The following is a 24,463-nucleotide window of genomic DNA, read 5'->3' on the forward strand; positions in this document are numbered from 1 at the left end:
TTACCCGCTACGCCACAACACTGGCTCCTAAAATGTCCTTTTTTATTTTAAAGGCAGAGCGACAGAGAAGGAAAGACACCTTCCATCTGCTGGCTTACTCCCCAAATAGTAAGAACAGCTAGGCTGAACCCAGGAGCCAGAAACACGTCTGGGTCTCCCATGTGAGTGGCAGGGGCCCAGGTACGTGGGCCGTCATCCCCTAACTCCCAAACACATTTCAGGAGTCGGTCAGAAGCACAGAGTAGCTGGGACTTGAGCCTTGTGCACTGCTATGGGATTAGGCAGCTTAGCCCTCTGCACGACAACACCCATCCCAGGATTATGGTTTTTTCCTTGATGTCCTCTGGTAGCTCAGAGGCTGACACATTTTATTTATTTAAGTAGTTTTCTTTAAAAAGTTGTGGTGCAGCGGGTTAACACCCTGGCCTGAAGCACCGGCATTCCATATGGGCGCCGGTTCTAGTACTGGCTGCTCCTCTTCCTATCCAGCTCTCTGCTATGGCCTGGGAAAGCAGTGGAAGATGGCCCAAGTCCTTGGGCCCCTGCGTCCGTGTTGGAGACCCGGAGGAAGCTCCTGGCTTTGGATTGGCACAGCTCTATCCATTGCAGCCATCTGGGGGTAAACCAGCAGATGGAAGACCTCTCTGTCTCTACCTCTCTCTGTAACTCTGTATATCAAATAAATAAATCTTTTTTTTTTAAAAAGTTAACATTTTCTTTTTATTGAGAGAGACAGAAGCAGACCTTCCATTTACCGATTCACTCCTCAGATGCCTGCAACAACTGGGGATAGGCCCAGCCAAAACTCCAGGCACCGGAAATCCATCTAGACCTCTCACATGGGTGGTAGCACCCTGAGTTCTTATGTCAGCATCTGCTTCTCCCCAGGGAGCACATCAGCAGAGTGGGGCTCACACCTGGGCACTGTGGTAGAGAATACAGGTGTCCCAAGCTGTGTAGGTGTGGGGCTCGGCCACTGCAAACCAGGAGCCCAGAAATCAGTCCACATCGCCCGTGTGGGTGGCAGGGACCCAAGTAATTGAGCTGTCACCAGCTGCTTCCCAGGGTGCGCATTAGCAGGGAGCCAGAGTCAAGCAGAGAGCCAGGACATGAACCAGCACCCTGATGTGAGACATGGGCGTCCCAAGCCAGGTCTGTGTGCTGGGCCAAGCCCCAGCACCGAAGCTGAATACCTTTAAACAGTGTCCTTGAAAGAACAGCCTCCTTTTAAGAAAACGAAAATTGTTGACTTGGAAGATAGAGTTAGAAAGAAATTCCATGTGCTGGTTCACTCCCCAGGTGGCCAGGCTGAAGCCAGGAGCCTGAAGCCTCTCCTGGTTCTCATGTGGGTGGCAGGGTCCCAAGCAGGGAGCTGGATTGGAATTGGAGCAGCCAGGACTTGAGCTGGTGCCTGTATGGGATGCCAGTGTTACAGGCAGCGGTATTACCTGCTGTGCCACAATGCTGGCTCCTTACAGACTTTATACAAAAGATTTATCTGTTTATTAGAAAGTCAGAGTCATGGAGGGAGAGACAGAGAGATCTGTCCTCTGGTTCACTCCCCAGATGGCCACATCACCCAGAGCTCGGGTGCCTGGTGTTAAGTAGTCATGTCTTCAGTACTCAGAGAAGACCTCGGGGCCCCGGGCGGAGTCGTGTTTATGTAGAAGACACTGAATTACCTAGTGGGGGTAGATTTCTTCTTCCAGGCGAGTTGCTAGACAACCTTTTTGTTGCTCGGTAATGTGAACTCAAGACTGCCCTTGTTGTCTGACACAGGGTAGAAGTCTGGTCCTCCTGGGGCTGTGTCCGTGCAGGTGTGAGGAGCAGAGCCTCTGGCTTGAGCTGTGACCTCCGCTGCCCCTTCCTCCTTCTGCCTAGAATCAGCTGAGAATGGCTCGTTTCACAATTGTGGATGGGAAGGCAGGGAAAGGAGTCAGCTTCAGAGACGTGGCAGGAATGCACGAAGCCAAGCTGGAAGTCCGTGAGTTTGTGGATTATCTGAAGGTGAGAGCCAGGCACGGGCAGGATGAGGAGGCTGGGGAGATCGGGACTGCATCGCATGTCAGGGGCCACTTGGGTGTTTGCGACATCATCTGGGGCCATACAAAAGTATCAAGTTAAAACCCAGCCTGCTCGAGGTGTTCTGAATCCTGAGTCCTGTTGCAGTTGCCTTGGCAGGGCCAGACCAGTGATTTTGCAGGCCTCACACGGCCCTGGGGCCGGGAAGTCCCTACCCCGGCACTAGGTGTTGGGTTTTCAGTGGTGACTTCCTTGCCCCGTGGGGACAGAAGCCCAGTGCACGATCACTCAGCAACAGTGCAGGGCTGGCTTGGGCCACTTCCATTCAGGCCACGGCTGCCTTGCTTGATCTCTGGACGGTGTTGTGCATGTTTCAGAACGGCTTGAGCCGCAGCCAACCCAGTGGCCAATGTTGTGCTGTCTGCCGCTCTCTAGAGCCCGGAGCGCTTCCTCCAGCTCGGTGCCAAGGTCCCAAAGGGTGCGCTGCTGCTCGGCCCTCCTGGCTGTGGGAAGACACTGCTGGCCAAGGCAGTGGCCACCGAGGCCCAGGTGCCCTTCTTGGCAATGGCTGGCCCAGAGTTCGTGGAGGTCATTGGAGGTGGGTGAATGGAGGGGTTGCAGGCTGGCCTGGTCAGCCATGGCTCTGTGTGACTGAGGGGAGGGAAGATGGGGCCAGAGACAGACAGATGGAGTCAAGGTAAGGGAGTGAGGCCCGCGTGGGGGCATGGGCAGCCAGGCACTTGGAAACCACTTTCCCTCTAGGGAAACTTGTAGTTTGTGTCTAGGGGAGGAGGACCCTGTCCATTTGGTGTCCTTGGGGCATCTGGACTCTGTCTCTATCACCTGCCCCACCTGATGCTCTCTGCTCCCTCAGGCCTCGGCGCTGCCCGTGTGCGAAGCCTCTTCAAGGAAGCACGCGCACGAGCACCCTGCATCGTGTACATCGATGAGATTGACGCCGTGGGCAAGAAGCGCTCCACCGCCACCTCGGGCCTCTCCAGCACCGAGGAGGAGCACACGCTGAACCAGCTGCTGGTGGAGATGGACGGTGAGTGCAGATCCCCACACCGGGGAGCAGCCGTCTGGGTGCCCAGCTGCTCCGACTCGTACTGTGGGGCGTCGTGGCTTTCCCTCCTGCAGACCTCTCACCCACCCCCACTGCCCCGGTGAGGGACGTGGGCTCGAACACCTGCTTCTGCTAGCTCCCTACAGATCTCGTTGTAAAACCTCCCTGTGGCAGGTGGAAGAGCTGAGCAGCTGTCAGACGACAGGTGTGACTGGGTATTCACGGCCCCTCCAGGCACTGTCCTGTGCAGGTGATGGTGGTGGAGGCCAAGCAGAGCCTTGGGTCTGTGCTGCAGCCGGGTGACGCCTGGGCTGGCCCCAGCACCGTCTTGGGTTTCCAGAGATGCCAGAGGTGACCTGGAGTGGCTTTTCTAAGATCCAGGTTGTTGATATGGCTATTATGGTAGACATTTGAAATTTACCAATTTGACCTTTTTTTTTAAAGATTTATTTATTTTACTTGAAAGTCACAGTTACACAGAGAGAGAAGGACAGGCAAAGATAGAGAGGTCTTCCATCCTCTGGTTCACTCCCCAGATGGCTGCAACAGCCAGGAGTTGTGCTGATCTGAAGCCAGGAGCCAGGAGTTCTTTTGGGTCTGCCACACAGGTGCAGGGGCCCAAGGACTTGGGCCATCTTCTACTGCTTTCCCAGGCCACAGCAGAGAGCTGGATGGGAAGTGGAGCGGCCAGGTCTCAAACCTGCGCCCACATGGGAAGCCGGCACTGCAGGTGGCCGCCCCAACATTTGACTTGCATAGTGTAGTGTGTTAAGCATATCCACATTGTTGTGCGAGCACCAACATCTATGTCTAGAACTTTCTTGTCTTTTTTAAGATTTATTTATTTATTTGAAAGGCAGAGTTACAGAGAGGCAGAGGCAGAGAGAGAGGGAGATCTTCTGTCTGCTGATTCACTCCCCAAACCTCCACAACGGCTGGAGCTGGACAAATCCAAAGCCAGGAGCCTGGAGCTTCTTCTGGGTCTCCCACATAGGTGGCAGGGGCCTAAGCACTTGGGCCATCTTCTGCTGCTTCCAGGCGCATTAGCAGGGAGCTGGATTGGGAGCAGAGCAGCTAAGACTCCAGCTGGCACTCCACTGTGGGATACTGACTATGCCAGTGTTGCATACGGCAGCTTACCCTGCTGCGGCACAGAGCCAGCCTGTAACTTTTTTCCTTTTTGAGGCTGACCGGCACGTTGTGTCACAGACCACTGTGTGTCTTCTTTCCCGAACAGCAGCGGACACGTGGCCATGTGAGTCCTGTTGCTCTTTGGGCTTCTGCTTTGTGAGGTCTTTAACTTTCCTTCAGAATTTGGGTCCTATTTTAAGTATCGATTAGGGAGACAGCTTTTTCCTCAAAGTATTTTTAGTCTCCAAGAGCACTGATTTGTGTTTCTCTTTTCATTGTTGCGCACTCTGTGGAATAGTACGATGTTAGCTAGTATATGTACCGTATGATTTTGATTATATATGACTAAGGCTGAAACTTTTTTTTAACATCTTGTTTTAAATGATTTTAAAAGGTTGTGAAATGGGTCCGTTGTGTCCACCGTGCCCCCTGAAGGCTCACGTGGCGGCAGGTGTGTGGGGTTGCTGCCTTGTGTGTCATGTTGAGTTGCCTCGTCTCCCTGGTCTGCTCCCGTCCTCGACCAGAACCTGCTGATTGTCTTTTGTGGCTGTGACCGCTTGTGCAGGCCAGCTCTGAACAGCAGCCTGTTTCAGAGAAGGGACACTTCTGTGCTGGGATCCGGCCTCCTGGTGTTGAGCTCACAGGATCAGGCGAGTGCAGGGGTCTTGGAAGGACGTGGTACAGCCTCGTGCAGGCCCTCCTGTCTCGGCTGTGGTTTTGTGATTCGTGACGTGAGGCTGAACCATGTCCCTCAACCCTGTGACTCTGCGAGCCTCCCGTGTGCTGACAGGCTTAGCGAGGGACTCGGGTGGGGGTCCCTGCCGCGCAGCCCTCACAGCACACAGCGGGCGTTGCTGGGAGCAGCCTCGACTCTCTGCTTATGTTACTTTTCACACCTGAAGACAGAGAACCCTTTGTGGGCAGACTTGAGCCCCCCAGGAAGTGTGTATCAGATGGCATTTCCCTTGAGCATTTCCGCCCACTGTGTGCTCCCCCCTCAAGTTGCTGACCATGGCCTTCGGAGTACAGCCGGCTCCACACAAGGCCCTTTGTACAGAGGCCCAGCTGTTCCCTCGGGGAGGAGGGGCTGTGTGTTCCTGGAGATGCAGAGGCTATGTCGGTCGTGGGAAAACTCAACAAGGAAGAGGCAGGCCTCGTCCGGGAGAGCAGTCCCGTCCAGTGTGTTGGGGTCCTGGGCAGACAGGGACCTTTGTCCTGTAACGTCCTCTCACGTGAGTGTTCGGCCAGGCTCCTGTAGAACACAGTGCTGGCATGTGACCAGGAGTTCCCTCAGGAGCGGCTGGAGGGGTCTCCCAGTGACCTGGGCATCTCTTGAGTGCCACCAGCCTGGACCCACCTCCAGCCAGCTGGACACGGATTCCTTAGAATGTTACGCTGTGACTGTTTTTTCAACACATGGGAAAGAAAGCACTAAATAGCCTGCACTCTGTGTTGTCTGCTGTGGGCCTCGCTGTGTCCAGGCCATGTCCAGGCAGAGCATGTGGGAGCACCCAGCGAGCTGTGGGCAGCCACCATATCCCTGCCTCTGTCCACAGCGGTCAGGGACTGTCACACATGGCTGCATGTGCTTCCTCATGGCAGCCGGCAGGTGGGCAGATGGATGCTGACAGAGGGAAACGACATATCCAGGGCCTGCTGTCTGTGTCACACCTTCAGAGTGTCCCAACACTGCAACCCGAGTTGGACGGTGGCCAGTGTCTCTGTGGCCCCTCTCTGTGGCTGCACTGCAGTTCTGTGTTCACAGCAGCCCGGCCCCAGTGTGTGCCTGCCTGCCCTCCCTCCCTCCCTCCCTCCCTCCCTCTCTCTCTCTCCCCCCTCCCTCCCTCCTTCCCTCCCTCTCTCTCTTTCCCTCTTTCTTTCTTTCGTTGAGTTTGTTGACTTATTTATTTGAAAGGCAGAGATATTTTGTCTGCGGGCTCACTCCCCGGATGCCCACAACAGCTGAGTCTGGGCCAGGAACTCCATCCAGATCTCCCAGGCACCCTGGCAGGAAGCTGGCTCTGAACTAGGTGCTCTGAGATGGGATGTAGAGCCCGCTGAGCCCTGAAGCTCACCCCCAGTGTGCACTTCTCTCCCAGAGCCTGTGAGTGCGCACAGCCTGGACGGAGCTGCACATGGGCAGTATGAGGTCTCACTGCCCGGGAGGCTGGCCCTGTGCACAGGCCCACCTCCTCTGGTGCAGGCTGCTGTCTGCCCTGCTGTCCTTGTGTCCTCTGGTCGGAGAGGATGGGCTCTCTGACCCCAGATGTCCCCAGATGTCAGAAGTCCCCGGGGGCCAAGGCAAGGGCTTCCGTGTTTGGCAGAGCCCTGGCATCCTTTGTTCGAGGCCCTGGGCAGCAGTCTCGTTCATCTTAGAGGGACTGCATGTACCTGTTTGCGGGTATGAGCAGCCAGCAGCCCTCACAGCTGGCGCCTGTGGCTTCCTGAGCACTGGAAGACAGGGAGAGCTGGGCAGGCGATGCGTGGTGTGAGTAAGGTCCTCGCCGCTGTCTACTGCAGCACAGGCGGACTACTTGGCTCTCGGAAGGGTTTTTCAGGTGTCAGAAGACAGAGCACAGCATCTTCAGCGCTGCTTCACGGTGCTCTCCGGGCATCCCTGAGAAGACGGACATGTGCCGCCGGCCCTGCTTCTTGCGAGCTGGGCCTGCCCCAGCAGTCTTGTCTGACAGACCCAGGGCTCTGAGTGCCTGGGGAACCACCACGGCGGAGGCCCCCTGTCAGTGAGGCCAGATGTCCCTCCTCGTCAGCATCTTTGTGGTTGATGCGTTCAAACCCAGGCTGAGTGACAGGGATGGAGGAAGAGACAGAGACCGCTCATATCTGTTCACTCATTCACTCTGCAAATGGCCACAGTGGCTGGAGTGGACCAAGCCGCAGCCAGGAGCCTGGAACTCCGTGTTGACGCCCATCTCCTGTGGGTGCCAGGAGCCTGGAACTCCGTGTTGACGCCCATCTCCTGTGGGTGCCAGGAGCCTGGAACTCCGTGTTGACGCCCATCTCCTGTGGGTGCCAGGAGCCCAGGCACTTGAGCCATCATCTGCCTGCCTTTTTTTTTTTTTTTTTTTAAGATTTATTTATTTATTTGAAGGTCAGAGTTACACAGAGAGAGACGGAGAGGCAGAGAGAGAGAGAGAGAGGTCTTCCATCCACTGGTTCACTCCCCAAATGGCCGCAACAGTCAGAGCTTCGCTGATCTGGAGCCAGGAGCTTCTTCCAGATCTCCCATGTGGGTGCAGGGGCCCAAGGACTTGGGCCATCTTCTGCTTTCCCAGGCCACAGCAGAGAGCTGGATCGGAAGAGGAGCAGCCAGGACATGAACCGGCACCCATATGGGATGCCAGCGCCACAGACAGCGACTACCTGCTAGGCCACAGCGCTGGCCCCATCTTCTGCCTGTCTAGGGGCGTTAGCAGGGAGCTGGCTGGGAAGCGGAGCAGCTGTGACTGGAGCCAGTGCTCTGGAGGGGAGGCCGGTGTCACAGGCTCCTAGTGGCAATTTCTGAACTCAGCTCTCTGGTGAGAAACTTTGGGCCTGCGCCTGAGAACAGGTGTTAAAGATGGTGTGATTCTGTCCAGCGCCGCGGCTCACTAGGCTAATCCTCCGCCTTGTGGCGCCGGCACACCGGGTTCTAGTCCCGGTCGGGGCGCCAGATTCTGTCCCGGTTGCCCCTTTTCCAGGTCAGCCCTCTGCTATGGCCCGGGAGGGCAGTGGAGGATGGCCCAAGTCCTTGGGCCCTGCACCCGCATGGGAGACCAGGAGAAGCACCTGGCTCCTGCCATTGGATCAGCGCGGTGCGCCGGCCGCAGCGTGCAGGCCATGGCGGCCATTGGAGGGTGAACCAACGGCAAAAGGAAGACCTTTTTCTCTGTCTCTCTTTCTCTCTGTCCACTCTGCCTGTCAAAAAAAAAAAAAAAAAGGTTGGTGTGATTCCGCCTCACTGTAGGGAAGGCTGTGGTGGGCATCCAGGAGGAGTGGGGCAGGCCCCAGTGCTGGGCAGCAGCCTCAGACAAGCCCGTCTCGGGTCCGGAGGCCAGGCCGTCGCACCCTGTGGACAGCCTGCGGGACCCGTGTGTCCTTGTTCTCCGCACTGACGCTGGTTGGACACATTCGGGGAAGCGGGTCTCGGGGCAGTCCATCCTCCGCATCGTGCAAGGGGAGCTGTGCTGAGGGATGCACCCTGAGGCGCCTGTGCTCTTTCCCTTAGGAATGGGCACCACAGACCACGTCATTGTCCTGGCATCCACAAATCGAGCTGACATTTTGGACAACGCTCTCATGAGGCCAGGCCGGCTGGACCGACATGTCTTCATTGATCTCCCCACGCTGCAGGTCAGTGCCTGGGGCTGCCTTCCCCTCCTCCTGCTCTGCCTGTACGGCCCCCTACAGTCCCACAGGTGTCTGACCATCAGGACCAGGCGTGGCGTGGACCTGCTGTAGCCACGGTGCCTGAGGGGCAGAGCTGTGTGGCCTCCTGCTCTCCTGGGGTCAGGGCTCTTCTTGGTTTGGAGGTTTTTCTTCCACATCTGGGATTGAGCATAGCCTGGGTTGAGTTTTATGGCAAATTCTTGGGAACTAACTCCAGGGTAGGAAAAAGCATTGTCTTTTGTTTTTGTTTTAAGATTTATTTATTTATTTGAAAAACAGAGAGCTTCCATCCACTGATTGACTCCCCAAATGGCCGCAACAGCCAGGGCTGGGCCAGAGGGAAGTCAGGATCCAGGAGCTGCTTCCTGGTTTCCCATGTGGGTGCAGGGCCCAAGTACTTGGGCCATCTTCCACTATTTTCCCGGGCCATTAACAGGAAGCTGGATCAAGAATGGAGCAGCTGGGACTCAAACTAGTGCCCATACAGGATGCTGGCACTGCAGGTGGGGCTTAACCTACTACACCATAGCGCCAGCCCCAGAAAATGTATTCTGGCAGGGCTTCCTTCCTTGTCGAGCTCTGAGAGAGCCCCAGGTCCCCCAGCCCTCAAGTGCTGCCCATGGAAGTGGGGAGGGACAGGTCCTGGTGGCCTGGGGCCTCTTGTCCCATGGCTACCGCCCTCTCAAGCCTCCCATTGGGCAGCACCCCCAGTTGCAGGGCCTTTGTTGAAGCCCTGAGGGGAGGGGAGGCTGAGCCCGTGAGTTTGTTGATGCCACCATCAGCTGCAGTGTAGGGAGCAGGGCTGGTGCACCTGGCTACCCTCTGGTCTCGGGCTGCTGCTGATCCCACACAGAGTAGAGAGAGGAGAGGCCTCGCCCCTCCAAGCCCAGGGCTCCCCTGGGAGGCTGTCACTCTGAGCGGGTACAAGACATTTTTGTCCCAGGACACGTGTGGTGAGGCAATCTAAAGTGTTGCAAAGTAGACCGCTGCTGTGTCTGTTGTGTTTCACCTGTTCTATTGATTCTTTTTCTTTTTAAAATGCTGCTTGTGACTCTAAACTGGTTTCCCCAGAGATTCCTGTGGGCCTTCCCAGGCGTCACAGTGTGGGGGTTAGAGCTCCTCCACGTCTCCCCCCACCCCTTCCCTGGCAGGAGAGGCGGGCCCCCAGGCGTCACAGTGTGGGGGTTAGAGCTCCTCCACGTCTCCCCCCACCCCTTCCCTGGCAGGAGAGGCGGGCCCCCAGGCGTCACAGTGTGGGGGTTAGAGCTCCTCCACGTCTCCCCCCACCCCTTCCCTGGCAGGAGAGGCGGGAGATTTTTGAGCAGCACCTGAAGGGTCTGAAGCTGACACAGGCCAGCAGCTTCTACTCCCAGCGTCTGGCAGAGCTGACACCAGGATTCAGCGGTAGGTCTTGCCCCCGCGGGCTTCTCTGGGGCCCTGGTCGTGACACGCCTCCCAGGGGAGACCCCATGTTGGGCAGCAGGATGTGCGAATGACATGGAGGCCACTTCTTCTTCCCCACAGGTGGGAAACCAGGGGCGTTGACTCCACAAGGCAGCAGGTGTGTGCCTCCCTATGGCCCTGCCTTCAAGGCATGGTGGGACTGGCTGCTGTGTCGGCTGTGGTGTCTTGGGGACTGTCCTTCAGGTCTTTTCTGCACATCCATGAGACCTCCCTGCCCCCCTCACAGTCCCACATAGTTTCTATATGGCCTCATTGGCAACCGTAATGTAAATGAAAACGCCTTTTACTGTGACACCACTTTTTTTGAAGCATTAACTCGTGTCTTGTGGACCTGAGTGTTCTATCCAGTGGTGCCTGTGTGAAGTATTGTGTGGTGAAAGCCTAGGAACATATGGGGAAGCTGGGTTCGCAGTTACAGAGCGAGGTGCACACAGGAGAGACAGGAAGGCCTGCACTTGGTGGGAACGACGCTTGGTCTGGGGCTTCTTTAGGAGGTATTTATTTGAAAGGCAGGGTGGGGGCCGGCACTGTGGTATAGCAGGTAAAGCCACCGCCTGCAGTGCCGGCATCCCATATGGGCGCTGGTTCTAGTCCCGGCTGCTCCGCTTCTAATCCAGCTCTCTGCTATGGCCTGGGAAAGCAGTGGAAGCTGGCCCAAGTCCTTGGTCCTTGGGCCCCTGCACCCACGTGGGAGACCTGGAAGAAGCTCCTGGCTTCAGATCGGCACAGCTCTGGCTGATGCAGCCAACTGGGGAGTGAACCAGCAGATGGAAGACCCCTCTCTCCCTTTCTCTCTCTCTCTCTCTCTCTCTCTCTCTCTCTCTCTCTCTCTCTGCTTCTCCTTCTCTTTCTGTGTAACTCTGACTTTCAACTTTCAAGTAAATAAATAAATACTAAAAAAAAAAAAAAAAAAAAGGCAGACAGAGACCTTTCACCTCCTGGTGTACTCCCCAAGTGTGCACAACAGCCAGAGCTGAGCCAGGTGAAGCCAGGAGACCAGAACTCCATCTGGGTCTCCCAGGTGGGTGATGGGCCCGAGCACTTGAGCCGTCACCTGCTGCCTCTGAGGTGCACTGGCTGGGAGCTGGACGGGCAGAGCAGAGTTCCCAGGACTCAGCCCGGCTCTGAAGTGGGGTGCATGCATCCCAAGCGGCAGCCTGACGTGCCCTGGGCAGTTACTTCCATGAAGTGACCTCCATCAAATGCAGTGCAGCGACCCCTGCCTCCTGGTCACCTCCCTCCCCAACTTCGCTGCTGTTCTCCTTGGGCTGCTCTTCCCCTGGTCTGCTGTTGGCAAGAGCCTTCCCTTCCCTGTCCCTCTGAGATCAGGCAGGGAGGGGCACACCTGCCCCGTCCTCTGCCCAGGCCCATGGTGCATGTTGACAGGTGCGGACATCGCCAACATCTGCAACGAGGCTGCCCTGCATGCTGCGAGAGAGGGACACACGTCCGTCCACACCTTGAACTTCGAGTATGCCGTGGAGCGTGTCATTGCTGGTATGGCCATCGTTCCCCTGCGTTCCAAGGAGGGCTCGGACCCAGAGATGCTCAGTCTGAGGCCAGTCCTATCCAAAATCAAGATAGAGACAGTTTCAGGTGGGGCCTGATCCAGGCTGGCTCTCATGTGATTTAATTAAGTAGCAAGGTATCATAGGAGAAGAGAAGAAATGGAACGTTTTCCAGTTTGGTAGGTTGTGTCTGTACAGTAGACTTGGCTTTCTTTAGTTTAAGACCCTGCAGGTTTATGTCAGAGCAGGCTCATTCTTCAAATAAGAGTAGGACATGTCTTCCAAACCCACCTGACCCCGGAGAGAGGCTGAGCTCCAGCCCAGGGGCAGTCTGCAACCACAGGCCTGCTGGGCTCTCCCCAGGCTGCAGAGGGAGGCCTGTGCATTCTGCCTGATGGATCCCAGCTCTTGGTAGGAGGCCAGAGCTGATCCCGCTCCTAGGGCACACGCCTGATTGGTCCCCACTCCTAGGGCACACGCCTGAACTGATCCCGCTCCTAGGGCACACGCCTGAGCTGGTCCCCACTCCTAGGGCACACGCCCGATTGGTCCCCACTCCTAGGGCACACACCTGATTGGTCCCCACTCCTAGGGCACACACCTGATTGGTCCCCACTCCTAGGGCACATGCCTGATTGGTCCCCACTCCTAGGGCACATGCCTGATTGGTCCCCACTCCTAGGGCACACGCCTGATTGGTCCCCGCTCCTAGGGCACACGCCCGATTGGTCCCCACTCCTAGGGCACACGCCTGATTGGTCCCCACTCCTAGGGCACACGCCCGATTGGTCCCCACTCCTAGGGCACACGCCCGATTGGTCCCCACTCCTAGCACGGACACCTATACCTGTGCTGTACTAGAAACGCAGTGCAGCCTGTGTTCAGGGGGAGCTCGTTAGTAAGGCCTGTGTTCCCTGTAGACAGCTCTGGTTGAGGTGGCTGCTCTGTCCTAGCCAGTGTCCAATACAGGATCTGTAGTCTTATAGGAAATGGTGGTAGACAAGTGTAGTGTCGGGCTTACCACACGTCTGACCTTACAGCTTGTTCACATTGTGTACATTGGAAACTTAGAGGTGTTTAGGCCTTGAATGGGGCTCAGCAACACTTTTAGCTGGGGAAATGTGATACAGGGACTGTCTTCCCGCTATGGGTATCACCTTCCAAGGGGAGGTCAGTGAGCCCAGAACCTAGGACTTGGGAGCCTGCCCTCCAATCCAGCCTTCTCTGGGGCCCAGGAGGGGGCACTCCTGTTGACGAGGACTGCATTGCTAGAAGCACCGTGCACCCTGTCAGCTCTCCCACCTCACGAGTGCCCCTGGGACTAGGGTGTCAGGAGTGGTGGCTGCGGTGAGGCTGTGGGGAGAGGACTTGCTCTGGCGGCACAGGTGGAAGCAGCACCAGGCTAGGGGAGCCTGGCTCGCCCCCCTGGGTGTGCAGTACCCGGACACTGACCCTGGGCCTTCTTGCAGGGACTGCCAAAAAGAGCAAGATCCTGTCAAAGGAGGAGCAGAAGGTGGTTGCGTTTCACGAATCGGGGCACGCACTGGTCGGCTGGCTGCTGGAACACACCGAGGCTGTGATGAAGGTGAGCCCTGGGCTCGCCTGCCTCTTCGCAAGCCTGGGGAGGGGCTGGGAAGCAGCTGTCCCAGACAGTGGGCAGCAGCCAGGGCTGGGTTGTGTGTCCACGTCTCTGCTGTGGCTTCAGTTGCTAAGCGCCTGACTCACAGTGGTGGCGACTTGGGCTCCCTGTCCCCTCCACCCTCAGATGCCAAATGAGCCACGTCATGCTTACTGTCCGCTCTGAAGTGAGTCCTGATATCGAGAAGAGCAAGTGCAGTTTGTCCTTTTTCTAAAAGAATGATTTAGACATCATCTTGTAATATATATATTAGCTATTTGTTAAAGATTTTATTTATTTGAGAGGTGGTGCTGCAGAGAGAGAGAGAGAGAGGCAGAGAAGGGTCTTCCATCCCCTGGTTCACTCCCCAGATGCCCTCAGTGGCCAGAGCTGGGCCGATCCAAAGCCAGGAGCTGGGACCTTCTTCCAGGTCTCCCATGTGGGTGCAGGGGCCAAGCACTTGGGCCGTCTTCCACTGCTTTCCCAGACCATAGCAGAGAGCTGGATTGGAAGTGGAGCAAGCAGGACATGGAGGCTTAGCCTACTGTGCCACAGTGCCAGCCCCGTAATACGTATTTTTAAAATCTGAAAGAAAGAATGAGAGAGAGAGATCTTCCATGCACTGGTTCACTGCAGAACCAAATGCCCACAACAGTTTAGACTGAGCAAGACTGAAGCCTGCAGTCAGGAATTCTATTCAGGCCTCCCATATGGATGGCAGGGACCCAGTACTTAAGCCATTACCCCTGCCTCCCAGGTACACATTGGCAGGAATCTGGGTCAGAGCAAAGGCAGGGCTTGATGCAAGGCACTCTGGTGTGGGATGCAGACGGCCCATGTGGCGGCCAGTGCCTGCCTGGGGAGCACGCGTTTGTCCCATCAGACGGGTGTGTTACCAACAGCTTCCAGAAACGTGGCTGTGTGGCCAGGGATCCTCATGGCCCTGCAGGTGAAACAGAACGCTTGGGTGTGGGTGCTCCGTCTTCACTGCTGAGGGTGTGGGCTGTAGTTGTGCAGAGACCAGCGGCCCCACATGGAGCTGCTGAGGAGCCCTGCGGGTGGCTGGAGGCACGCTGGCAAAGGCAGCTGCAGACACGGAGGCCAGCTCGGTCATCGGAGTTGAGCCTGGGCCGTCTTTCGGAGATGCCGTCACAAAGCCGACTTGTCCGCCTGCTTCTCTTTGAGGAGACTCGGAGGGAGATGAAGCATGTGCTGCTCCTCCGTGCCTGTGTGCAGTGAGGCGAGCCGCATGCTCGCCAAGAGCTCCTCACTTTACTTCATAAACGGTTTAGGAGCAGGCTGTGCTTGGGGCACCTGCAGCCCATGTCAGCCCGACTTGAGTCCCAGCTCTTCTGCGCTGAGCTGCCTTCCTGCTGTGGTGGCCTCTGCTCACAGGAGCCTTTGTGACCGCATTTCATGGCAGTTTAGCTGTGGACTCTTAGGACATTCGTGGGCATGGACTTCCTGCTGCCCTAGCGCTCAGAAGCAGCTGGGCCAGCATGAGACCTACTCCCTTGCCATCTCTGTTTCCAGTGCAGCTGTGCTGGTGGAGGTGGGACTTGTCCATGTCAGCCTCTCCCTTCTGACTTGCTGTGCGGTCAGCACACAAGGAAGACACGCCCTGAGCGTGTGTGGACAAGGGCCCCCGTTAGAAACCCCTCTGCTCCTGTGAGCGAGTCCTCTTCCACATTAGGGCTCTCCCTGCGTACAGAGCTGAGATGGTACACATTTGCCTTCCTGCTCTAGGACCCCCCGGGGCAGCCCTGCCACACCTTGTCCCCACTTCCCTTTAAGCGAGTGTCCTCCTTGTGAGCTCAGGCCATCTTGACCTTCCATAGGTCTCCATCGCACCACGAACAAATGCCGCGCTGGGCTTTGCTCAGATGCTGCCGAGAGACCAGCACCTGTTCACCAAGGAGCAGCTGTTTGAGCGCATGTGCATGGCCCTGGGCGGCCGAGCGTCCGAGGCCATCTCCTTCAACAAGGTCACCTCCGGTGAGGAGCCAGCCCGTGCCGTCCGAGTGCTCTCAGTGCCCTTCCTGCACTGTGCTGCTCTGGTACACACAGGGGTGGAATCTGGGAGAGAATCCGGGTGATGAAGATGTGGTTTGGAGGTAATCAGGGACGTTTAAAGGATGAGCTGTGTCAAAGGTTTAGAACTAAGCATGGCTTTTTAAATAACCTTACACAGGACAAGCATTTGGAGAGGTTAAAATGCTGCTTGGGATGCCCACACCTCGCATCACAGTGCCTGGTTCTGGTCCCGACTCCGCTTACAGTCTCAGTGTCCTGCTGATGCACACTTCAGGAGGCAACAGAGGATGGTCCCTGCCACCCACATGGAAGACCCAAGTGGAATTCCTGGCTCTTGGCTTGCCTTTGCCCAGCCGCAGCTGCTGTGGACACGTGGGGATTAAACCAGTGGAGGAGAAATATCCGCCCTTCAAGTAAATAAATAAAATATTAAAAATAACCGTATAGAAACATCCACGTACGTGCAGACTACGCATGCCTTTATGGTTACCTATTGGTGATGGCTGCACCAGACAGTAATACTGAAGCCCTTGCTGCTCTAAATCTTTACTTCTCTGGGTGTCAGGGAAGGGGGCAGGGGACAGGGGAGGGTCCTGGCCTGGCCCAGGGACCAGCAGGTTGTAAGGTTGACTGGTTTGCCTCATGCTTGCCTGTACCTCAGCCTAGGCACTGCTGTGAAATAAGTCCACAAATTCACCTTCAGTAGCTGGTTTTTAAGCAAAATAACATTTCTTAAAGTTTTTAGACTCTTTTTTTCATCTTTAGGATTTATTTATTTACTTGAAGGAAGGGATACAGAGAGAAAGAGAGGTCTCTGTCTGCTGGTTCATTCCCCAAATGGCCGCAACGAAGGCAGGAGCTTTATCCAGGTCTCCGGTGTGGGTGCAGGGGCCCAAGCACTCGGGCCAGCATCCCCTGCTTTCCCAGGTGCATTAGGAGGGGCCTGCATTGGAAGAGGAGCATCCAGGACTCAAACCAGTGCCCCTATGGGATGCCAGTGTCACAGGCAGCCACGCCACACCATGCCATGCCACAACACCAGCTCCTAAGAGTCCTTTAAGGAACAGGCACTGGTAGAGATGTGTCTGGCACAGCAGGGGCACTCTTGGAGATAAAGTGGGTGGGCAGTGCAGCGCCCGTCCGTGTGTATCTGAAGTTCTGATTTCTTGACCCCACCCTCCAGGGGCGCAGGATGACCTTAGGAAGGTCACAGGCATTGCATACTCCATGGTGAAGCAGTTCGGGATGGCCCCTGGCATCGGGCCCATCTCCTTCCCCGAGGCACAGGAGGGCCTCCTGGGCATTGGACGGCGCCCCTTCAGCCAGGGCCTTCAGCAGATGATGGACCACGTGAGTCTGCATATGCCCACCACCACACCCCTTGCCCACAGGGTCTGCTACCCAAGGCCCTCCAGCTACTGGCTACCTCTGCACAAGCCACCCAGAGCCCAGAGCTCTGCTGCAGGCCTGGGCTATGTTGTCTCTTCGGTCTGTGGAGTATTTTTTCTCACATGAGGTGCTAGATGGCTCTCACGAAACTGTCGATGTGAGTCTAAGAATCTGCAGACCGGACCCGGGGGCCTGTCATGAGGCACCTTCAGCTGCTCTTGCACTCGGGAGGTAGCTTGGGTGTGGCAGAGGACAGACAGGGCCCGCCTGGTGTGCAGGCATCCTGAGCTGGCCTTCCTAGGCCGCTCATTAGGAGAGAGGAGGCGTGGTCTGCACCTGTGTTTCCTGCCTGCCCTTCGATGTTGGGATCAGAACACAGGTGCTGAGTCTGTATGTATGTGTTGGTCAGCTGTCCTTTCTCATGACAGATAACCTCTCCTTGGCAGGAAGCAAAGCTGCTGGTGGCCCAGGCCTACAGACACACTGAGAAGGTGCTGCTGGGCAACCTGGACAAGCTGCAGGCGGTGAGTTCGACCACGGCACCGGCCAGGCTGACAGCTGACCACAGTCTCACCAGACCCGCACCCTCCTGCTCTTCACGCGTCTCCTCTGCACAGTTCACAGCAGAAAGAACACCCGGCCTGGCCATCGTAGCACTGTCTCGTGCATGTCACCCTTCTCCAAGTCTTAAACACTTTCCCTGAAAATTTAAAGCAAATGTTGTGTTGTAGACTTAGAAAAAAGTTGCCGGCCGGCGCCGTGGCTCAACAGGCTAATCCTCCGCCTTGCGGCGCCGGCACACCGGGTTCTAGTCCCGGTCGGGGCACCGATCCTGTCCCGGTTGCCCCTCTTCCAGGCCAGCTCTCTGCTGTGGCCAGGGAGTGCAGTGGAGGATGGCCCAAGTGCTTGGGCCCTGCACCCCATGGGAGACCAGGAGAAGCACCTGGCTCCTGCCATCGGAACAGCGCGGTGCGCCGGCCGCAGCGCGCTACCGCGGCGGCCATTGGAGGGTGAACCAACGGCAAAAGGAAGACCTTTCTCTCTGTCTCTCTCTCTCACTGTCCACTCTGCCTGTCAAAAATTAAAAAAAAAAAAAAAAAAAAAAAGTTGCAATGCAGTGCAGAGCCCCCACACCCTCCTCCAGACTCTGCGTCCTTAAAAGTTTCCCTGGGTTTTTCTGTTTGTGTGGTTTTTTTGTTTTGTTTTGTTTGGTCTTTCCATCTATTTGAAAGGTAGAGCCACAGAGAGAGAAAGAGAAAAAGAGGTCTTCCATCCACAGGTCCACTCCACAAATGGCCTCAACTGGCTTGGCTGACCAAAGCCAGAGGCCAGGAGCTTTCTCTGGATCTCCCACGTGGGTGCAGGGACCCAGGCACTTGGCCCATCTTCCACTGCTTTTTCAGGTGCATTAGCAGAGAGCTGGATCGAAAGTGGAGCAGCCGGGACTTGAACTGGTACCCATATGGGCAGTGGCTTCACCTGCTATGCCACAGCGCCAGCCCTGGGATAGTGCTTTGTCCACCACGTTGTTCCCCGGGGACCCAGCAGGGACACACTGCAGTCCGCTGGAGTCCGCTTCATTCTCTCTTGTTCAGACACCCCGGTTGTCCTTTCCCAGTCCTCATGTCTCCTCTGGGCTGTGAGTTTCCAGACTGTTCGGGTTCAGTATTTTGACCTTGACAGTTCTTTTGGCTCATCCAGTGTCCCCCGCAGTTTTTGTCTGATGTTTTCTGAGCTGAGCAGAGGATCTGGGGAGAAAGCCCCTGACACGGTGGAGGAGGCCGGCTGTGCCTTGGGCATTCAGGCGGGTGGAGCGACTGGAGGGTGGTGGTTCCTTCACTTCCTCTCGTTTCTGAAGGGAGGTAGCTGCTCTGTGAGGCTGGGAATAGTGGTTCCAGGTCTTCAGAGTGGGCCCCTAGCCAGCAGCCTCCCAGTAACTACAAGCCATGCAGAGCCTCAGACTGAGGCCTGTGCATTGACGTGCAGAGCCAGGATCTCACCATACACAGGGTGTACACGGAGCCAGGAGCCCACTGTACACAAGGCCCCGTGCACACAGAGCTGGGGCCATTGCTGTATAATGGGGAGGAGGGGGAGAGGCAGGCTGCTGGCTGGGCAGCTCATTGGCTGACACGCGGGTTCATGGTCCTTAGGAGCAGAGCAGGTGAGCCTGCAGCCACAGGTAAATTGCCCATTTCGGGGTTCACCGTTTTGTTTAGAAAACGTGGAAGAGTGCTTCCGTCACAAACCAGCAGCGTTGTTTGTCACAGGACTGAGCCACCATCATGGTCCTGGGGCAGTGTGGAGGCACAGAAATCCCCCATCCCCAGAGCGCAGGGCCCTCCACCCTCATGCCTCAGCGTCAGCCACTCTCCCCAGACATATACACCTCGGTTGGTGCAGGAAAGTACAATTGCCAGAAAGCAGAGACTTTGAAGGGGGTGGAAAAGTTAATGAGGCTTGCAGCTGGAACCTCAGCTTCCAGGTGGAGACAGGGGGTGATTCTTCGCCTGAGCTGCCTTCCTGCTTCTGCTTCCTGGGAAAGTGGCCCGTCCACCCACCCACGTGTGTCCTGCTCTCAGACAGGCCCTCCCGCCTCGCCGCCACCTCCCTGGCACACAGGGCGCTTTGTCGTGCAGCCGCGTCTTGGGCTCGCGGTTCTCAAAGACTCTTGTCTGTGTCTTGCTGGGGACTCACACTGCCGGGTTTGTTCTTTTCAGCTGGCGAACGCCCTTCTGGAAAAGGAAGTGATAAACTATGAGGACATTGAGGCCCTCATTGGCCCACCGCCCCATGGGCCGAAGAAGATGATTGCTCCGCAGAGGTGGATCGACGCCCAGAGGGAGAAGCAAGCCTCCGGAGAGGAGGACACGGCCCCACAGCCCCCCGGGCAGGGGCAGGAGCCATCGTGGCCCAGATAGTTGGAGTGGTGCAGTCATGCACCTGCAGTGACCCAGGAGAATTTCCAGCCGAGATCGAGAGGCTGGTGGGGTGTGTGGGTTGAGCTTGCTGCCTGTGTACCTCAGTTTCCCCTACGGGGAAGTGTCAGTGCTTGCTGCCAGTATGCAGATAAGTTCTCCGTTCCCAGGATGCCATCTGCCTGGCTGTGGTGACCGGGGCCGCTCGGCAGCCAGGCTGAACAGCCCCCTGTTTGCGCCCGTCTCCGTTCCTGTGTCTCCCTCAGAATGCTAACGGCTCGGCGATGAAAGCGCCCTCTGAGCCGGCTGTCCTCGTCCTCACTGGCCCTGTCACTGTGCCCACTTTCCAGCAGGGTCAGACTGGGGCCGGCACTGAGCTCCTGACGGTGGAGACACTGCCACCTATCGCCCTGTGAGCAGCTGTGCATCAGGGACCTCGTGCTGGTCCCGTCCAGCAGCCTGGGAACTGTCGCCACCTTGCTAATAAATGCCGTGGATAAGGACGCTACGCCTGTTCTGTGTTCTCAGCTCCACTCAGCCCTGGGGCCTGCTTGGACGACACTCTTGTTTTCAGTTCATACCTCCAGCTGGGCAGAACCAAGAGAAAAGCCCCTTTGGAATGGATCTGGGGTCTAAGCCACACTTGAATAAAGGGACCGGGACACCAGCGGTGGCCTTGGTTCCTCAAGTCGCCCTGGATGCCGCAAGCACTCATCCTTGCTTGCTTGCGTGTCACCTTCCCTGATGGTGCTGGCATTGGGACCAGATGCTGACCCCTCCTGACAGCAGCACGTCCGGTGCTGGAGCAAGGTGTGGACACCTGAGGGTGGGCAGCTGTAGCTGGTTTCTGTTTGTTTGTTTTAATTTTTTGACAGGCAGAGTGATCAGTGAGAGAGAGAGACAGAGAGAAAGGTCTTCCTTTGCTGTTGGTTCACCCTCCAATGGCCGCCGCGGCTGGCGAGCTGCGGCCAGCGCACTGCGCTGATCCGAAGCCAGGAGCCAGGTGCTTCTCCTGATCTCCCATGGGGTGCAGGGCCCAAGCACTTGGGCCATCCTCCACTGCACTCCCAGGCCACAGCAGAGAGCTGGCCTGGAAGAGGGGCAACCGGGACAGAATCCGGCGCCCCGACCAGGACTAGAACCCGGTGTGCCGGCGCCGCAAGGCGGAGGATTAGCCTAGTGAGCCGCGGCGCCGGCCGTTTAACGTGTTTTACACAACACTGGCCCCTCTGCATTTCTTGAGAAGACACATTGGGCTTTTCCCCAGTTCTCCAGATCCGTGACCTAAGGTCAGCACTCGTTTGGGAGGTTGCTGGCTACGTCCTTACCCTCGGTAGCATCTCCTACTGGTTCTTTGTTTTGTTTGTTTGTTTTGACAGGCAGAGTGGACAGTGAGAGAGAGACAGAAAGGTCTTCCTTTTGCTGTTAGTTCACCCTCCAATGGCCGCTGCGGCCGGTGCTATGCAGCCAGTGCACCGCGCTAATCCGAGGGCAGGAGCCAGGTGCTTCTCCTGGTCTCCCATGGGGTGCAGGGGCCAAGCATTTGGACCATCCTCCAAAGTGCTCCCTGGCCACAGCAGAGAGCTGGCCTGGAAGAGGGGCAACTGGGACAGAATCCAGCGCCCCAGCCGGGACTAGAACCTGGTGTGCCAGCACCGCAGGCGGAGGATTAGCCTATTGAGCTGTGGCACCGGCCCCCCTACTGGTTCTAAAGCTCGTACAGCCTAGCTCACCATCCTGTGCTCTCCCCACAGAGATGGGCTGTGTCTCATTTGCAGAGTTGTTTCCTGAGAGCGCAGTGGTGTGCAGCCACGGGGGTGGGTACAGCACAGCTGCTGAGGTGAAGCCTGGCTTCCAGCTCGTGTCCCCAGTCGGCTCCGCGTCACACTTTGTCACCTTAGTGCTGCTCCGGCTGATGGAGTGAGTCAGTGACCTTGTGCTGAAACCACGCTGCTCCCCACACCACCTCTGGGGTCCTGGACACGAACAGGCCTTAGCCCAAGCACCTGTGGCCAAAACTGGCTTCGTCCAGCTCCATTGTAAGAACAGCCCTGGGTGTGGATGTGTAATTCTTTTTTTTTTTTTTTTTTCAAGATTTATTTATTTTTTTTTTTTAAACTTATCTATTAGTTGCATTTTCTGCAAACATTTATTTTTTTGACAGGCAGAGTGGATAGTGAGAGAGAGAGACAGAGAGAAAGGTCTTCCTTTTTGCTGTTGGTTCACCCTCCAATGGCCACCGCGGCTGGCGCACCGCGCTGATCTGAAGCCAGGAGCCAGGTGCTTCTCCTGGTCTCCCATGGGGTGCAAGGCCCAAGCACTTGGGCCATCCTCCACTGCACTCCCTGGCCACAGCAGAGAGCTGGCCTGGAAGAGGGGCAACCGGGATAGAATCCGGCGCCCCAACCGGGACTAGAACCCGGTGTGCCGGCGCCGTAAGGCGGAGGATTAGCCTGTTAAGCCACGGCGCCGGCCCGGATGTGTAATTCTGAGTGCTTCCTGAGTTGCGTGTCTGAGGACTCCCTGTGGGAACGAGTGCGTGCTCTAAGTGATGTGAAGATTGAACACGACCACAGGGAGCCTCCGAAACAAACCTGCTGCAGCAGGTTCAGCCACCACTTGTGGCGCCGGCGTCCCGTGCTGAAGCACTGGTTCAAGTCCTAGCTGCCCTGCTTCCCATCCATCCCCCTGGTAATACAGTCTGGGAAGTCAGTGGATGACGGCCCAAGTTCTTGGACCCTTACCGCCCACGTGGTGAGCTCCTGGTTTCAGGATTTAGCCTGACCGAGTGCCAGCAGTTACGGTTATGTGAGGAGTCAAGCAGCAAATGCAAGATCTCTTTATCTGTCCCTCTCCATGTCTCTGTGACTTTCAAATAAATCTTTAACAACAACAACAAAAAAACCCGGGTAGGTGTTGTGGTGCAATGGGTTAAGCTGCCGCCTCCAATGCTAGCTTCACACATGGGCGCTGGTTTGACTCCTGGCTGCTCCACTTCCGATCCAGCTCCCTGCTAATGCAGCTGGGAAAGCAGCACAAGGCCTTGGGACTCTACCCTCTGGCTTCAGCCTGGCCCAGCCCTGGCCATTGGGGCAATTTGGGAAGTTCACCAGCAGATGGAAGATCGCTCTAACTCTGCCTTTCAAATAAATGATTCTTCCTTATTTAAGCTCTAGGATTGTAGTACTGGTCATTTTCCTCTACTCTGATCTATTCATAAGTAAACATTTAAAAAATGTTTTGGAGGGCCACAGTTGTGGTGCCGTCTGCAGCACCAGCATCTGATACGGGCGCCAGTTTGAGTCAACTCCCAGCTGCTTCATTTTCCATTTAGCTCCTTAATTCATCTGGGAAAGCAGCAGATGGTGGCCCAAGTGCTTGGGCCCCTGAACCCACACGGGAGACCTGGAACAAGCACCTGGCTCCTGCCTTCAGACTGCCCAGCTCCAACGACTGAGGCCATATGGAGAGTGAACCAGCAGCTGGAAGACACCTCTCCCACTCCCTCCCTCTCTCTTCCTCTCTCTAACTCTTTGAAATCTTTTTTTTTTTTTTTTTTAAGTTTCAGTTATTTTCATTTTGTTTGAAAGGCAGACACACTGATGGAGAGAGATCATTCGTTGGTTAATTCCCCAAGTACCCACAACATCTAGGGCTGGGCCAGACTGAAGCCAAGATCATGGAACGCCATCCTCGACTCCCACATGGGTGGCAGGGACTCAAGTACTTGGCCCATCATTTGCCACCTCCCAAGACGCACTTTAGCAGAAACCAGAGGAGCTGGGACTCAAACCAGGCACCCTGATATGGAATGTGGGCTTCCCAAGTGGGATCTTTTTTTTTTTTTGACAGAGTGGACAGTGAGAGAGACAGAGAGAAAGGTCTTCCTTTTCTGTTGGTTCACTCCCCAACGGCTGCTGTGGCCAGCGCACTGTGGCTGGTGCACCGCGCTGATCTGAAGCCAGGAGCCAGGTGCTTCTCCTGGTCTCCCATGCGGGTGCAGGGTCCAAGCACTTGGGCCATCCTCCACTGCCTTTTCGGGCCACAGCAGAGAGCTGGACTGGAAGAGGAGCAACCAGGACAGAATCCGGCGCCCCGACCAGGACTAGAACCCAGTGTGCCGGCGCCGTAGGTGGAGAATTAGCCTGTTGAGCTGCAGCACCAGTTCCAAGCAGGATCTTAACCACTGCACCAAACGCCTGCCAGTTTTGATTCAGATAATGATGGACTTTCTCAGAGACATTGGTATGATCTGTGTGCAGGCCCCAAGTTCGGGAGTTTGAGAGGCTGACTGGTTGTTTGTCCAGTGACATTATCCTACTCGTTTCAGACTTACTAGGCCGCTGCTTTTTCTAATTCAACGATCAGCCCATATTTAGAAGGCAAACCTGATTAACAGAAAGTTCTCCAAGGGTACATTTTTCCCTCTTTGCAAAACCATAACAGTTTGCTGCTATGGTATCTTTTAAAAATCCAGAGTATGTACCTGGAAGAGTTCCAGGTGCTGAAAGACACACTCTGTCTTAGGTTGGAAGTTCTTGAAGATTCAGACTGGGGCTGGCGCAGGCCAAAGCCAGCCGAAAGCTCTTAAGCATTTTTTTAAAGGTTTATCTATTTGAAAGGCAGTTACAGAGAACAGAGGCAGAGAGAGAGAGAATCTTCCATCCACTGGTTCATCCCTCCAGCTGGCCGCAATGGCCAGAGCTGCTCCGATCAGGAGCCAGGAGGTTCTTCTGGGTCTCCCACGCAGGTGCAGGGGACCAAGGACTTGGGCCATCTTCTGCTTTCCCAGGCGGACTCGAACTGGTGCCCATATGGGATACCAGCACTGCAGGCGCCGGCCCCATCTTGGGCAATTTTATCTGTGAACTTCCGTGCCTGTCAGCTAGCACCTACCCCAGCCGAGTCTTTGCACAAGTCAACTGCA

At 56.2% G+C, this 24,463-nt stretch overlaps 1 protein-coding gene across 2 annotated transcripts in view; it reads left to right on the forward strand.

Annotated features, from left to right (window-relative positions):
• Positions 1–20,040, forward strand: part of SPG7 (SPG7 matrix AAA peptidase subunit, paraplegin) — a 40,433-nt gene extending 20,393 nt beyond the window's left edge. The window contains exons 7-17 of one of the 2 annotated variants that reach the window (XM_062177201.1): positions 1,882–2,007; positions 2,458–2,620; positions 2,897–3,070; positions 8,445–8,569; positions 9,907–10,009; positions 11,456–11,566; positions 13,047–13,162; positions 15,034–15,190; positions 16,413–16,579; positions 17,065–17,142; positions 19,339–20,040. In XM_062177201.1, the coding sequence (XP_062033185.1) occupies positions 1,882–2,007; positions 2,458–2,620; positions 2,897–3,070; positions 8,445–8,569; positions 9,907–10,009; positions 11,456–11,566; positions 13,047–13,162; positions 15,034–15,190; positions 16,413–16,579; positions 17,065–17,142; positions 19,339–19,539 (1,521 nt within the window). In that variant the 3' untranslated portion in view covers positions 19,540–20,040. Of the gene's footprint in view, positions 1–1,881; positions 2,008–2,457; positions 2,621–2,896; positions 3,071–8,444; positions 8,570–9,906; positions 10,010–11,455; positions 11,567–13,046; positions 13,163–15,033; positions 15,191–15,386; positions 15,643–16,412; positions 16,580–17,064; positions 17,143–19,338 lie in introns of those variants that run through there. The other variant, XM_062177202.1, reaches the window with a different exon arrangement.
• Positions 20,041–24,463: the final 4,423 nt, after the last annotated feature.

Source organism: Lepus europaeus, chromosome 19, assembly GCF_033115175.1.
Source record: "Lepus europaeus isolate LE1 chromosome 19, mLepTim1.pri, whole genome shotgun sequence".
Classification (NCBI taxonomy): Eukaryota; Metazoa; Chordata; class Mammalia; order Lagomorpha; family Leporidae; genus Lepus; species Lepus europaeus.